Source organism: Ornithorhynchus anatinus, chromosome 1, assembly GCF_004115215.2.
Source record: "Ornithorhynchus anatinus isolate Pmale09 chromosome 1, mOrnAna1.pri.v4, whole genome shotgun sequence".
NCBI lineage: Eukaryota > Metazoa > Chordata > Mammalia > Monotremata > Ornithorhynchidae > Ornithorhynchus > Ornithorhynchus anatinus.
Window position 1 is genome coordinate 124976346 of NC_041728.1, and position 15086 is coordinate 124991431.

Here is a 15086-nt window from a genome sequence, read left to right on the forward strand (position 1 = left end):
ATTTTAAGTTAATATATCTGTCTCCCCCCTAAGCTGTAAAATCTTTGTGCGCAGGGGCCATGTCTACCCACTCTGTTGTACTGTAACCTCCCAAGTGCTTAGTATTTCTTTCTTTCATTCAACTGTATTCATCGAGTGCTTACGGTGTGCAAAGCACCGCACTAAGCGCTTGGGAGAGTCCGATATAACAAAAAACGGACCCAATCTCTGCCCACCACAAGTTGCTCTGCACGCAGTAGGCACCTAATGAATACTACTGATTGGTTCACTGACTGAGGTGCTGCTGGCAAAAATGGGAGAGTTCAAAGAGGGGGGACGGGAAGATATCAGGGAGATCAGCGTGGCTCAGTGGAAAGAGCACGGGCTTTGGGGTCAGAGGTCATGAGTTCGAATCCCAGCTCTGCCACTTGTCTGCTGTGTGACCTTGGGCAAGTCACTTCACTTCCTCTGTGCCTCAGTTACCTCATCTGTAAAATGGGGATGAAGACTGTGAGCCCTACGTGGGACAACCTGATTCCCCTGTGTCTACTCCAGCGCTTAGAACAGTGCTCTGCACATAGTAAGCGCTTAACAAATACCAACATTATTATTATTATTATTAGATCATGCCTCCTGGTTTCAGTGTAATCCGCAAAATAGATGTCAAGGTCATTTGAGCAAGGGATGAGAGCAGGCGGGGGAGTTAAAAGTCTGAAACAGTTTAGACTGTGAACTCCCTCCTTAAAACAACAGGCCTGGGAGTCGATAAGGGTGGAGCAGTATTGTTGTTGGAGAGAAGGCAGTAAGAGCAGATGAGGATGAGCTTCAGTCTGACAAGGTCAGGCTGATGTCTGGATTTCCATCCCCCAGCAATTCATTTACTCAATTGTATTTATTGAGCGCTTATTGTGTGCAGAGCACTGTACTAAGCGCTTGGAAAGTACAATTCGGCAGCAAATAGAGACAATCCCCGCCCAACAATGGGCTCACAGTCTAGAGGGGGTAAACAGATAACAAAACAAAATTAAACAAGTAGACAGGCATCAATAGCATTAATATTAATAGAATTATAGATATATGCACATGATCAATAAAATAAATAGAATAATAAGTATGTACATATATACACAAGTGCTGTGGGGCAGGGGGGAAGAGCAGAGGGAGGGAGTCGAGGTGATGGGGAGGAGAAGCAGAGGAAAAGCGAGACTCAGTATGGGAAGGCCTCCTGGAGGAGGTTAGCTTTCAATAGGGCTTTGAAGCGGTGAAGTGTTCCAGTCCTCCAGGACTCAAGCACGTGCTCTGAGAAAGCATACTGAGGAGATGATGGATGAAGGGAAAGGGGTAAGTGGTCGGTAATCCTCTCGTTCTGCAAAATTTGACCTGCCAGCTGCATGGTGTAGTGGATAGAGCACATGCCTGGGAGTCAGAAGGTCATGGGTTCTAATCCCAGCTCTGCCACTTGTCTGCTGTGTGACCTTGGGCAAGTCACTTCACTTCTCTGGGCCTCAGTTACCTCATCTGTAAAATGGGGATTAAGACTGTGAGCCCCACGTGGGACCACCTGACTACCCCCTACCATCTAGTAAGCTGTCTGCACCTAGTAAGCATTAAGTAAGTGCTCAGTGAGTACAGTGATATGTTAACATGAATAATATAGATGCCATAGTTAAGACAGAATTCCATTACAGAAAACTCAAATTTGCAATGTTTGTGCTTTATAAGACAGTGGAGAGAGAACCAAGATCGAATTGTTGATCTCCATCTTTAAGTTGGGTAAGCAAAGTTACCAAGGTTTAGGAAAGCATTCTGAATTCTTCCCATTACTCCATATTGACTTGTCAGTTATACCCCCAAAAAAGATGGACAACCAAAGTTAAGGAACTTCATCATAAAAGCACATTGGCCCAAGGTCAAAAATGAATTAGTGAAGAATACGATTGCCTCTGTTTTTAAATGTTACCCATCATATATTTTGTGAGGATGGAGGGGGAGCGAAAAAGAGATAATCGTACTTTTTATTATTCTTGCCAAAGCTTGAACTTTTTAAACATAATCTGACATCAAATATGGTAACGGGGCAATTTAATAACTTTAATGGCATTCCTTAAGTGCATACTATGTGCCAAGCATTGTACTAAGCACTGCAGAAGATATAAGCTAATCGGTTTTATCCCACATGAGGTTCATAGTCTTAATCACCATTTTCAGAAGAGGTAACTGAGGCACAGAGCAATGAAGTTACTCGCCCAAGGTCACACCGCAGACAAGGGTCAGAACAGGGATTAGAACCCAGGTCCTCTGACTCTCGGACCCGTGCCCTATCCACTAGGCCACATACCTTCTATTAAGAAAAATCTATTCAATTTAAAGTCAAATGATTTCCAGCTACTTTTTCTTTCACCAATTTTTTTTTTGTTGGCATGAATCACGGCTGAGTATAGGACTTCCTGGATATGTCACTGAAAGCAGAGGCCGAATTGTAGTATTAAAAACGTCAGCGACTTTGAAAGGGGTACAGTGCGAGTTGAAAGGGTCCGTGGAAAAGTGGGTTTGGCACCGTGAATAGACACGCTAAGTGCGGGAACAGACACAAGATAATCAGATTACACCCTGAATGTTCCACAGGGGTTCACAGCCTAAACGGGATGGAGAAAAGGAACTGACTTTCCATTTTACAGATGAGGAAACTGAGGCCCAGAGAAGTCAAGTGATTTTAGAGAAGCAGCGTGGTGTAGTGGATAGAGCATGGGCCTGAGAGTCATGGGTCATGGGTTCTAATTCCGGCTCTGCCACCTGTCTGCTCTGTTACCTTGGGCAAGTCACTTCACTGTGCCTCAGTTCGTGCCTCAGTGGAGAGAGCCATGGCTTGGGAGTCCGAAGTCATGGGTTCAAATCCTGGCTCTTCCACTAGTCAGCTGTGTGACTGTGGGCAAGTCACTTAACTTCTCTGTGCCTCAGTTCCCTCATCTGTAAAATGGGGATTAACTGTGAGCCTCACGTGGGACAACCTGATTACCCTGTATCTCCCCCAGTGCTCAGAACAGTGCTCTGCACATAGTAAGCAATTAACAAATACCAACATTATTATTATTATTACCTCAGCTGTAAAATGGGGACTGAGTCCTGAGCCCCACATGGGATAAGGACTGTGCCCATCCCCATTTGCTTGTAACCACCCCAGCGCTTAGCACAGTGCCTGGCCCAAAGTAAGCGCTTAACAGATACCACAATTATTTGTCCAAGGTCACCCAGCAGCATGCAAGTAGCAGGACTGGGACTAGAACCTTGATCTCCCTGACTCCTGATCCCGTGCTCTTTCAACTCAGGTCACGCTGCCATTTGCCCCAAACGAGGCATCTATAAACCGCTGCTGCAAACCAGGCCATTCTACCTAGTTTGGCATTCTCCAGCACAAGAGCCCGGGGTCGGCACTTGCTCCTCTCTTCTACGGTGTCCTGCTCCCCATGGCCGTGTTTCCCGTTTCCCACTCTTATCACCCATTTCCCCCCCCACACCACATCCACTCTGTAATGGCTTCACAGGCGCCTGGATCGGCAGTCACAAAGGAAGCATCACGACATAAGCAGCACAATGGGAGCATAACGACGAACCCAGGAGGCTTGGGAAAATGCTGCCACTAAGCCCATACGGTGCCAAACCCACTTTTCCACGGACCCTGTCAACTCGCACTGTACCCTTTTCAAAGTCGCTGACGTTTTTAATACTACAATTCGGCCTCTGCTTTCAGTGACATATCCAGGAAGTCCTATACTCAGCCGTGATTCATGCCAACAAAAAAAAAAATTGGTGAAAGAAAGGGTAGCTGGAAATCATTTGACTTTAAATTGAATAGATTTTTCTTAGCACTTCAGAATATAGAAAAAGTTAATGACAAAACAGCAATGCAACTTTTTAATTTAAAAGATCGAAACATTTAAGATTACTTTTCACCCCCACTTAATGCCGTCTAAGGGCTGTGCGGACCTGAGTTCAAGTTCCAGTTCTGCCACTGGCTTGTTGGGTGACCTTGTGCAAGTCACTTAAACTCCCACCTCTTGTATGTCTCAACTTCTTCCTTTGTAAAATGAAGACATCTTGCTTTCCCTACTTCACAGGACAGAAATCATGGGGCAAGCTGTGAGAGTATTTGGTAATAAAGGTGATACATCCACTCTAGGCATTATTATAAAGCCCTTAAGCTAATGATGGCTAACGATGAGCAGAACAGGACTTATCTCAAAGCCAAACCTGAGATAGGCACTTACTTGAGATTATAAATTGAGCCTATCTTTGTGCACCTGACAAACACTGAGATATGGTCAAGCAATCCAATCTGTGTTGTCGAAGGGGTTCTAAAGGTCTAAATATGAAGCAGATTCACTTTCCAGGAGTTTAAAGTGAGTGGTGGTTGACAAAGAGCCCATCCATCAATCAACAGTATATACTGAGCACTTCATATGTGCAGAGCAGGGTACTAAGCGCTTCCCCACGATCAGCCTCAAAGAGGGTGAAACCCTGGGATGATGAGGGTAAACAGGACAGCAAAAAAGTCATGGGACCACCGAGGTCTTGAGGCTCATGCTAAATGTAGAATTTTGGAGGAGCAACATGGCCAAGTGGAAAGAGCATGGGCCTGGGAGTCAGAATATGAGTGTTCTAATCCCAGCTCTGCCACATGTTGGCTGGGTGACCATGGACAAGTCACTTAACTTTTCTGTGCCTCAGTTACCTCATCTGTAAAATGGAGATTAATTCTATGAGCCCCTCATGGGACAGAGGCTGTGTCCAACCTTATTACCTTATATCTACCCCAATGCTTAGAACAGTGCTTGGCACATAGTGTTGAACAAATACCAGTTTTATTATTATTGTTAGCCCCCACTCTTTTATGCCCTTTCATTTTTAAAGTCAAGGATGAATAATAACTTATTCAGAGGCATTTCAGTATATAGTATTAAAAACATAAAGGAAAGGCAATTAAGAAAATCCAGACATCTGAAAGTATTTAAAAGATGAGCAACAGAATTTGAGATTAACAGACAATATAGTCAAAGTTCTTTCAATTACCATCTCAATTGAAAAAAGTCCTTTTTTTGGATTATTCATATATAAATTCAAATACATCCAAAATCCTTCAGTTAAAAAAATAAAAATTAGCAGGCACGCCAAATAAGTTCCAGTCAACATTACCACCCTATATCCTATGATTGTAATCATAAGAATAATTGTGGAATTTGTTAAGGGTTTACTATGCCAAGCGCTGTTCAAAGAGCTGGGGTAGATGGAAGATAATCAGGTCCCACATGGGGTTCACAGTTTAAGTATGAAGGAGAACAGATGAGGAAACAGAGACACAGAAGTACAGTGCCTTGCCCAAGGTCACAGAGCAGGCAAGTGGAGGAACCAAGATTAGAACGTTGGTACTCTGACTCCCAGCAGTAAGTAATTCCCCTTCCTACTGAAAAACGACATTGGAAGCAAAGAAGTCTGAAGATGTCACACAAAATCAAATCTCTTTTTGTTGTGTCTCCTGCCAAAAGATAATAGATTCCTTTCTACATAACCATGACAAACCCCAAGTTAAGGAAAATTTGCACCATAGTCATATTACCAATGTGCGTGTATTCAACCATTTCTTCAGACATTACAACCATAATCTTTCCAGAGATATAGGGACTGCCTTAAAAAATTATCTAATCCCTTTAACAGCACGTTTTCCAAAACATGTAGCAAAAACACAAATCATGGAAGAACTGGGAGTAGCTATGGAAATTAAGAATCACATTATAATGTTATGTCAGTGTCCCTGCAGCCAAGGACTTCTTACATAAGGGAGATACGAAAAGGGTGTTAGAAAACATTTTCTACTGTATTGTTTTTGTAAGGATCACTGGATAAGGAAAAAACCCTGTGCCACATCAATATCTCTAGAGATACTCATGTTTTCTTGGCATTAAAACACAATTCAGCAATTGTTTCAATCATGAAGAGGGTTTTTTTTTAATTTTTTTTAAGAGAGTTAAGTTTAGGTCAGGTGAAAGGAAACAACTCTAAAGTAACTGAGTGATAAAATCACTTGTACAATGCCCCTTCAAAATACAAGCATTCATAAAAAGCTCTGCACATAGTAAGCACTCAATGAATACCATTGATTGATTTTAAAATGGTACATGTTAGGTACAGTGCCAGGTACTGTGCTAAACACTGGGGTAGATGCAAGAAAACCAGCTTTCCCCACAAAGGACTCAGTGTCTTAATCCCCATTTTACAGAAGTAATTGAGGCCAAGAGAAATGAACTGACTTGCTCAAGGTGACAGAGTGCAGAGTCAGGATTAGAACCCAAATTCATTCAATAGTATTTATTGAGCGCTTATTATGTGCAGAGCACTGTACTAAGCACTTGGAATGAACAAGTCAGCAACAGATAGAGACAGTCCCTGCCGTTTGACGGGCTTACGGTCTAATCGGGGGAGACGGACAGACGAGAACAATGGCAATAAATAGAGTCGAGGGGAAGAACATCTCGTAAAAACAATGGCAGCTAAATAGAATCAAGGCGATGTACATTTCATTAACAAAATAAATAGGGTAATGAAAATACATACAGTTGAGCAGACGAGTACAGTGCTGAGGGGAAGGGAAGGGAGAGGGGGAGGAGCAGAGGGAAATGGGGGGAAAAGAGGGTTAAGCTGCGGAGAGGTGAAGGGGGGTGGTAGAGGGAGTAGAGGGAGAAGGGGAGCTCAGTCTGGGAAGGCCTCTTGGAGGAGGTGAGTTTTAAGTAGGGTGTAGTAACCCAAATCCTCTGACTTCCAGGCTTGTGCTCTTTCCACAGGGCACACTACTTCTTTAAGGGTAGCAATTAAATTTACCAATTAGGTTCTGAACTCTAATAAATATTTAATATTGAATTTCTGGTGTCAGTACAGGTGCCGAAGTGTTTTACCTCAATTAAGAACAACTAGAACTTCTTTAATTTTTTTTGATAGGGTTTTTAAAGGAAGCAACTATGAATGGTAGATGCCTGCTCATTCATTAGCTGTGAATATACAGACCACTCTAATTACCTTTCTCAGAAGCTAATAATTCTAATGACAGTGTTAAACTGAGTTGGATTGGTGCACATTTTTCAGTTTATTTAAACGATGAGGAAATAATCTAGAAGTACAGAACACTCAATGAATAAAAGAAATTTTTAATACAATTAAAATTTGCAGAAGAATGTATTCACCTTCACTTAATAAACCTCACAAAAGTAGATGCATTCTCCCAGATAAAAATATAATAAATTCTCTTCTAATCAGAATTAGTCTACAAAATTAAAAAGTGTTCAAAACAAGTGAAATGATTATGCAGTGAAGAGTTATTAACTGCTGGAGATTTACTGGTATACATCTTGGAAGCACTTTTTAAAACAACACCTTCAGGAATTAAACGAAGAAAGACAGAAGAAAGAATATACAATTTCTGGCAGAATTTTATCCCTTGAATGAATTAAAATTCATTCTACTTAGTTTAATGAAGGAATGAAATAAAATATCCACAATCAAAAGACTGTGAACTTGGTTCAGTAATTTTAATACTGCTTCCTTTCCCATAGACATCTGATATTACTTCCAGTGTGGAGCTCTTATGTTTCATGAAATACTCTTCTGCCTCTTACTACCCTGTTCCTTCTCACCAAGCATCCGATACACATTCATTCAATAGTATTTACTGAGCGCTTACTATGTGCAGAGCACTGTACTAAGTGTTTGGAATGTACAAATCGGCAACAGATAGAGACAGTCCCTTCCCTCTGACGGGCTTACAGTCACACTCCTAAAACAAATATCCAATTTAGCCATCTCAATCTTGCTTTGTCCTCAGCTCAACATTGCTCCAGACCAATTACATCACACTAGTGAATAATAACTGGAAGGCAATGTGGGTCTCCCTTTTAATCAAACCCAATTATCTTGTCGCCTGAGAATCTTGAACATTCAGGCACCTCCAACTACCCACCCATTCTTTCAGAGTCCATTTTTTTTTTTTAAGGTTGAATAAATGAACAAGCCTCTAGTTCCTCCAGTCTTCCAGAATGCTGCCTCCCTTCTCTCTTTTTCTAATCCCCTAGCCTTCCATAGGGAAAAGCCCATACCCTACCATCGTTCCCACAGAGCATGGCAAAATGCTAAGCTGCACCTGCATGATCCTAAGGCAGGAACAGAATGGACCAAACAAGTGTGAGATGGAGAAAAATGAAAAGATTTTAATCTTCTAAAATGCCTGTCTACACCTCAACTAAAGAGTAGAGGACCTGAAAAAAAAAATTAGGTGAGAGAAGAATGAGAAAAACTTTGTTTCAGCATTTCTGTGGGTTACGGGTAGGGAACTGCTGTTGGAAAAGTTGATAAACCTGATGGAACCCCCGGAGCATATTTTGTCTTGTTTTAGGCTGTCGAGTCGTCTCCGACCCATACGGACATCATGGACACATCTCTCCTAGAACGCCCCACCTCCATCTGCGATTGTTCTGGTAGTGGTTCCACACAGTTTTCTTGGTAAAAAAAATCCAGAAGTGGTTTACCATTGCCTCCCTCCGCACAGCAAACCTGAGTCTCCACCCTCGACTCTCCCGTGCCGCTGCTGCCCAGCAAGGCTGAGTTTTGATTTGTAGCAGATTGCCTTCCACTCGCTAGCCGCTGCCCAAGCTAGGAATGGAACGGGCAGCCCTCTGCTTGACTCCCCCTCCCATAGTCGAGACTGGTAGACTACTGGAAACTCTCCAGGTGTGACCCTGAGAGGGCCCCGGAAAACATCCTCCACTACAAAAACAGAAACTGAAGCTCTATTAGATATAGCCTTGGAAATAGATGGTCAAGTGTAGGAAGCAATCATTTACGCCAGATGAGTAAAAAAGGAATTCTGCTTTCATTATTTTCCCACCTATGAACTTTGTGAGAAGAGGATCTGGTGAAATATTCTCTTCTTGTTGAAAGGCTAATTGCATGTGTGTGAAAATGTAGCTCACAGAACTCTTTACATTAAGAATTTTAACCCTTAACTTTTCCCAAGTTTCCAAACGACCTCACCATATTGCCTCTCTAGAGCCTTTAATAAAGTATTTTTAATTATAATTATTTGAATGCATACCTGTTTGGAAGGTAGGATTTGCTCCAGGGTACATATTAGGGGAGTAGGCAGGAGCAGCCGCTGCATAGCCCATTGGGAAACCAGCTGAGAAAAACAAAACAATTCAAAGTTATTCTCTAAATTAAGAGCAGTTTTTTTTATACCTAGAACTGTCACCTGTCCTGAACAGGATAGTCCTGTTTCGTAAACACTTGTCTACAATGCCTCCTACTGGGACTGTAAAAATAAATGTCAAAAAAGAGACACTCTGTCTCCTTTTGTCTTTACTCAGAATTGGGATAGGCCATATTTTCACAGTAATGTCTTCTCTGTCACTCGAGGAAAAACGATGGACTAAAAATCAAGAACTGACTGCTCCCAAACACATAATGGCAGGAGCCAAAATCAGTAGTCCCAGAGGCAAAGAAGAAAGATAACAATCAGTACAAATGAATCCACGTGAACACAAACCTTAATAAAATCAAAATGCTTTCAAAAGATGGCCTTTCACACTTTATCACCGGAACCCTCTCAAACTCATAAAAACCAGCAGAAACAAACGTAACACCTTGAACTACTGGGATCTGGCTTTTATTTTGGTTTCTACTTTCCTCAAGTGCCATTTCCTGCTATATCTGTAAGAATCATTTTTAGTAACAAAACGAAGTCTTATCTCCCTGAATCTCAAAAGCCTTACTTTTAGGTATGCCTAGAGATTTTTTTTATAAATTAGCAATAATCTCCAAATCATATCCCATCCTCAACTACTCTATAAAAATTCACATCAAGTTTGAGCTTTTTTCACATGTTAAAGACTAATATCTTACAGTACGCTGGTCAATACTGAAAAATTCAGCACTACTTAATATCTAACAGAGATTTCTGTTGGGGAGCGGGTCAGTTCGTGAGCTATAACGTAGTTAGGAGGGGAAAATGAGAAGCGGGAGACAAGAGCTTGGGCCAAAATGATCCGCTCGCATTTTGAGTCATCAAGGTGCATCAGCCCCGCTGTCACGAGGCATTGGTTCCGCTCCGCCTTGTTGATGAATACATTTTGCTTAGGCATAGCGATACACCTCTGCACCAAACTCCTTCCTCTGCTCCATCCCCACCCCTTCTAAATATGCACATGCGTGGAACACTCGTGACTGTATGTTGTTGTATGGGACTGCTGAGACTGGGAGGCACTGTGTGGGAAGAAAGATCGTATTTCAAGAAACTATTTCAAAATGCCTTGTAAGCAGCATTAATGCAAAATAACCATTTTGATTTTAGTAAACTGGTACTTGTGGTTCGAGATCTGCAGTATGTACTCAACGGGGCGAGGTGGGGGGGGAAGGGGTTGGTTGTGTGTGTGTGTGTGTGGTGGATAGGGGACGCAGGACTGGTATCATAGAAAAAGGACAGAGGGAAGGGCAAGGAGACCACCACAGGGACAGTGTGGTGACTCAAAAAAGCTGCCATTTCACTCTTCCCAACATGTACAAACCTTAGGAAGCCAGAACGGCCACCCTGAATTCGCTCCCTCCTTGCCTACAGCGGTCCATGGATTGCCAGCCTATAGGTACTGCTTCATTACACTCAATTTACTATGTCAACTAGCTAAATTAAGGTTGAAATCCAAATCGACACTATAGCTGATGGTAAAAACATTAATATAGACAGGACTTTAAAAAAAATCCATGGACTATTCATTAATGACTGCTTGAAAAGGACCATTGGCAAGTTCTTTTCGCCCACTGTGGGTTGTACAAGTTTAAGGTGCATCATCAGCCACGGGGTACTGTATAATTGTAAAGACAAAAGAAAATTATAAATTATTAGCCAAGTTAAAATTTATCTTATGAATACATGGCGAATGGCTATATTTCAAGCTTTCTGAATGAGTCAAGCCTGTGAAACTTGGCTCTCTGTCAGTGGTGTCATCCTCATATACAAAGGACAGCTCTCTGTATATGCTGTTAAAAAAAGATATCACTTCATTATATCTTGCAGCCCAGGTGTCAAGTTTTTCAGGAACAATTCACTGCCACACTAGATGTCTTTCAGAATTTAAAAATCAGAGCCAGAAAAACAGAGAAAAAAGCATTTCTTTGATTTTGCCCTTAAATTACACACACACACACACACACACACACACACACCCACACCCCACCCCCCCCCCCCCCACTCACATGCTATAACGCATCCAATTTTGCCTTTGTGCTTGGCATTATTAAAAGTAGTGTTGGAAGTAAACAGAGGAGCAAAATATCTGCATTACTGCATCAAGGTTTTTGGATAAGAACTTTTAAAATTAAGGCAAATTCCAAAAGAAAGTTTATGAATGTATAACAGCTTAAATATTTATCAGTCTCATCACCATCTTTTACTCTTATTTTACTGATTGACTAATTCAGATGTTTCCTCTCATCTTCACATAAGGATCAATCAGTAGGCAGGATTAGAATCAAGATCCTAAATGTCTATGGGATCAGGGTTATTATAGCATATTCTTGGGACCAAAGGGAGAATGAAAAATTCTGCCACATATTGCAAATATAAAATCTAATCAGAGGAAAATATGATTTGTAAACCCTGAAAGAAATAGTCATACATTGTTTTTTCCAGAGACACGCACACAGACAAAATTTCACCATCAGCATCAACATCTTTAAAAATGAAGAACCTTCTCCTATTAAATATTTGCATAAAATAGATGCATATCAAAGCTCAATGCATTCATTCAAGTAAACATTCAAGACTTAAGACAGCAAAAGAACTAAAACAAGTTAAAATTGGCATCTATGGACAGAAGCAAAGAGCAAAGGACATGAAAGATTTTTATTCGGTAAATCAATATTTGTTGAACCAAATATGTGTGTTAACCATTCAGCATTAGCTTTGTTTTTATTTGTTTAGATGGTATTTGTTAAGTGCTTACTACGTGCCAGCCACTGTACTAAACCCTGGAGTAGGTACAAGATAATCAGGCTGTACACAGTCCCAAGTCTCACATGAGGCTCAAAGCCTTTTCCTCCATTTTACAGATGAGGTAACTGAGGCACAGATAAGTTAAGTGACTTGCCCAAGGTCACACAGCAGACACGTGGAGGAACCAGGATTAGAACCCAGGTCCTCCGGCTCCCAGACCTGTTCTTCTCCCATTAGGCTGCTTCTTAGCAGTTTGTAAGTTACTCGAGGGCAGGGACTATTTCTAACAACTTAACTGCATTCTCTCAAGCGCTCAGTACAGTGTTCTTCACACAGTAAGAGCTCAATAAAAAGCACTGACATAGGGAAAGCAATATGGGAAGGAAGAAATGGTTGTTTTTTTAATACCTCAACCCTCCTAAAGCAATAATTATTCCTCATATGGGTTAAGCATCTCAGAATAGGCATATGTCAGCTTTTGTCCAAACAAACTAGCCTATTTGGATAGGGCACATCAGAAAAAGTGGTTGATACACAATTTTTAGTCTTCATCTGATTTACTACTGATCATTATTAGATATTCTGACTGGTTTGAAAACCACTTACCTAAAAACAACCTACAGGCAAATAATAGTACAAAAAACTTTAATCACTGAAGACTCCAGAAATAAAAGTCAGTTGATAATGCAAAGTTTTGGCAGAAAGTCTTATTTCCTTTTTATTGTTCTTCAGAAACCACGGATGGTTAGGTGATTTGAGTTTTTAATCTATTTGATTTTAGCTGCTATATTTTAGGTTATTTTCCATGAGACCACTATATCTTTCTCCCCCCTAGAATCCACTTGGTTCTACTTTCACGAAATCTCTAGAATCTACCCCTTTCTCTCCATCCAAACTGCTACGACGCTGATTCCAGAATTTATATTCTCCTTTGACTACTTTATCAGCTTCCTCTCTGATCTCCCTGCGGCCTATCTCTTCCTTCACCAGTCCATATTTCACCCTGCTGCCCAGATAATTTTTCTAAAAACAAAAAACAAAAACCAACCAAAAACCATTCAATCCACATCTTCCCACTTCTCAGAAACCTACAAAGGCTGCCTATCCATCTTCACATTAAACAGAAACTTCTAGCCATCAACCTTAAGGCACTCCATCAGCTCTCCCCCTCCACTTTACCTTGCTAATCTACCACCCAGTCATCACACTTCACCCCCAACCTACTCACTGTCCCTCATGGCTCGGTTCTGGGTCCTTTTCTATTCTCCCTCTACAGCTAATCCCTTGGAGAACTCATTCACTCTCATGGTTTCAACTCCCATGTCTATGCAGATGATTCCCAAATCTACATATCCAGCCCCGATCCTTCTCTTCATTCTCTGCAGCCCAGTATTTCCTTCTGCCATTAGGACACCTATACTTGGATGTCCCGTTAACACCCCAAACTGAACTACTCATCTTCCCACCCAAACCCTATTGCCTCCATGACCTTCCCATCACTGTAGACAGCACCACTGTCCTCCCTGTTGCACATAAGCCTGTAAACTTGGTGTGATCAACTCACCTCTGTCATTCAACCCATTTGTTCAATCTGTTGGTCAACTTTCACAACATTGCTAAAATATGCTACTTCCTCTCCATCCTAACTGCTATTATATTGATCCAAACACTTATCTGATTCCGCCTTGATTACCGCATCAGTCTCCTCACTGATATCCCTGCCTCCTCCACACTCTAGTCCTTACTTCACTCCACTCCCTGATTATTTATCCCCCCTCAAAAAAAAAAAAACCCAAACAACCCCACCCCTGCACAAAAAAGGTAGGTCTGTCCATCTTTTTTACTCAAGAACCTCCAGGGGCTGTCCATCCATTTCCACATCAAAAGAAACTCCTCAAGGCATCGGCTTCAAAACACCCAATCACCTTGCCCCTGTGTACTCTGCCTCACTGATTTCCTAAAACCCAGTACCTTCACTTTGTTCCTCTAACATCCGCATTCTAACTGTACCTCAATCTTGTATATCTTGCCTTCCTCACGGCAGCGGACCCCTCACCCACATCCTGCCTCTGGCCTGAAATTTCCACCCCCTTCATGTCTGACAAGCTATCATTCTCTCTACCTTCAAAGCCTTATTACAATTACATCTCCTCCAAGAGGACTTCTCCGATCAAGGCTTCATTCCCTCTACTCCCTTTCCTTTCTGTATCACTCTTGCACTTGGATTTATACCCTTTATTCACACCTACCCCCCAGGGCACTTAGGAACATATTGGTAATTTATTTTAATGTTTAGCTCCCCCTCTAGACTCTAAGCTCATTGTGGGCAGGGAACATAGCTACCAACTCTTGTTTTATTGTACTTTCCCAAGCACTTAGTACAGTGCTCAGAACACAGTAAATGCTCAGCGAATATGACTGTCCCTGTTGACTGACTGTCCCTGAGCTCAGTCTCACCACTGACCCTTTGTCCAACTTTTTCCCTCTGACCTGGAACTTCCTCCCAATTCATATCTGCCAGACCACCACTATCCCCATCTTCGAAGCCCTCTAAAATCATATCTCCTCCAAAAAGCCTTCTCTGACTAACCCCTCTTTTCCCCACCTTATTTTCCTTCCTTCTGTTCATTCATTCATTCAGTAGTATTTATTGAGCGCTTACTATGTGCAGAGCACTGTACTAAGCACTTGGAATGTACAAATCGATAACAGATAGAGACAGTCCCTGCCCTTTGACGGGCTTACAGTCTAATCGGGGGAGACGGACAGACAAGAACAATAGCAATAAATAGAATTGAGACCTAGCTACTCGCACCTCTACCCATTAAAGCACTTCGATGGTGACCTCACCCTGACAAAATTTATGAACTTATATTTTTCTGTTCTGTTATTTCCCCTATCTGTAATTTATTTTACTGTCTCCCCTTCTAAACATAGCTCCTTGCAGGCAGGGGTTGTGTCTAGTAATAATGATAATTATGACATTTGTTAAGTGTTTACTTCATGTCAAGCACTGTTCTCAAGTTAATCAAGTTGGACAGAGTCCCTGTCCCATTTAGGGCGAGCAGGTATTGAATAGTCA

The 15086-nt window shown here is 41.7% G+C and overlaps 1 protein-coding gene and 1 non-coding gene across 2 annotated transcripts in view; both read right to left on the reverse strand.

Moving 5' to 3' along the window:
- Window positions 1-15086, reverse strand: part of FAM168B (family with sequence similarity 168 member B) — a 58511-nt gene that overhangs the window by 17042 nt on the left and 26383 nt on the right. The window contains exon 3 of the mRNA XM_029059000.2: window positions 9113-9196. Within this exon, the coding sequence (XP_028914833.1) occupies window positions 9113-9196 (84 nt within the window). The remainder of the gene's footprint in view (window positions 1-9112; window positions 9197-15086) is intronic.
- LOC114817274 lies at window positions 8629-8766 on the reverse strand. The gene has a single exon (XR_003765129.1). It is a non-coding gene; the product is annotated as a small nucleolar RNA SNORA7 (small nucleolar RNA).